General features: G+C 28.8%; 1 protein-coding gene across 1 annotated transcript; it reads left to right on the top strand.

Annotated features, from left to right (window-relative positions):
• Nucleotides 1-238: 238 nt before the first annotated feature.
• Nucleotides 239-796, top strand: LOC107063363 (pectinesterase inhibitor-like). The gene has a single exon (XM_015315161.1). The coding sequence runs from the start codon at nucleotides 239-241 to the stop codon at nucleotides 794-796; it is 558 nt and encodes a 185-aa protein (XP_015170647.1).
• Nucleotides 797-1090: the final 294 nt, after the last annotated feature.

Genomic DNA, 1090 nt, shown 5'->3' with positions numbered 1-1090 from the left:
ATACCAAAAAAAACAAATATCATAAATCTAAAACTAAAAATATTAATACACCATAAAATTTTGGGTAGTAACATGGAAACTCTAAACATGGCATAAAATTAAACATATATAGAAATTTAATCAAATTAATTAATGATAGTTTAGATCACACATTACTACACACAATCATATATATTCACTCCTATAAAATTACTTCAAATTTAACAATAAAAAAGGGGAAATGAGCAAAAACAAGACAATGACAACATCATCATCTTCTTCTTCCTTTGTCATAACACTAGTCTTATGTCTAATCATTGCTTCCTTAATGATACCAAGTAAAAGTAACCCCTTGACCAAAGTGTGCATCAAATCCAAGAATCCTAGATTTTGCTTGCAAGTGTTTGGCCTAAATCCTCATAGGAGTCCTTATGAGTTAACACAAGAGGCCATCAACTTAGCATTGAGAAACGCGTCCGAGACAGCCAGTAAGATTGCCATCTTTTTAGATGATACAAAAGACGATAACTTGAAAGTGATATATAATTATTGTTTGGACTATTACCATTATGCCATTGATGCTCTAAGAGGTGCGGAGGAGAATTTTTTGAAGGATGGCTTAGTATATGATCGCGTGTATGTTGCTGGAAACTTTGCCCAGAAAGCTAATTTTTATTGTGAAAATGAGTTTCAGAGAATAATAGGTTATGTTTATGCCTCCACTCTTACAAAGGACAATGAGAGGATGGGGATTTTTGGTAGTATTATTGTGGCTGCGGCAGATATTCTATCTAATTCAACATTGGTAGAAAAATAATATGTAATAAATGTTGAAAAAATAACTCTCAAAAAGAAATATTCATATTATTATCCATATTTATTATATTAAATGGGTGTTAATATCTTATAAATCAATATTCACATTAAGTTGCTAACAATAATAGATTAAGAAAAACTAAAGTTTACATGAATTTTCATTTTTATTTTACTGTTGAAAGAATCTAATGATTTTAAAAAGTGGAGAAAAAGTTCACATGTAAAATAATTCTTTAATTTTCAGAAGTGTAAAAAAATTCACATGTTCAAGTAATAGTTTTACAAAAATATTTCA

This window comes from Solanum tuberosum, unplaced genomic scaffold (genome assembly GCF_000226075.1).
Source record: "Solanum tuberosum cultivar DM 1-3 516 R44 unplaced genomic scaffold, SolTub_3.0 scf00337, whole genome shotgun sequence".
In the NCBI taxonomy this organism is placed as follows: domain Eukaryota; kingdom Viridiplantae; phylum Streptophyta; class Magnoliopsida; order Solanales; family Solanaceae; genus Solanum; species Solanum tuberosum.
This window is presented reverse-complemented; position numbering and strand designations above follow the sequence as displayed.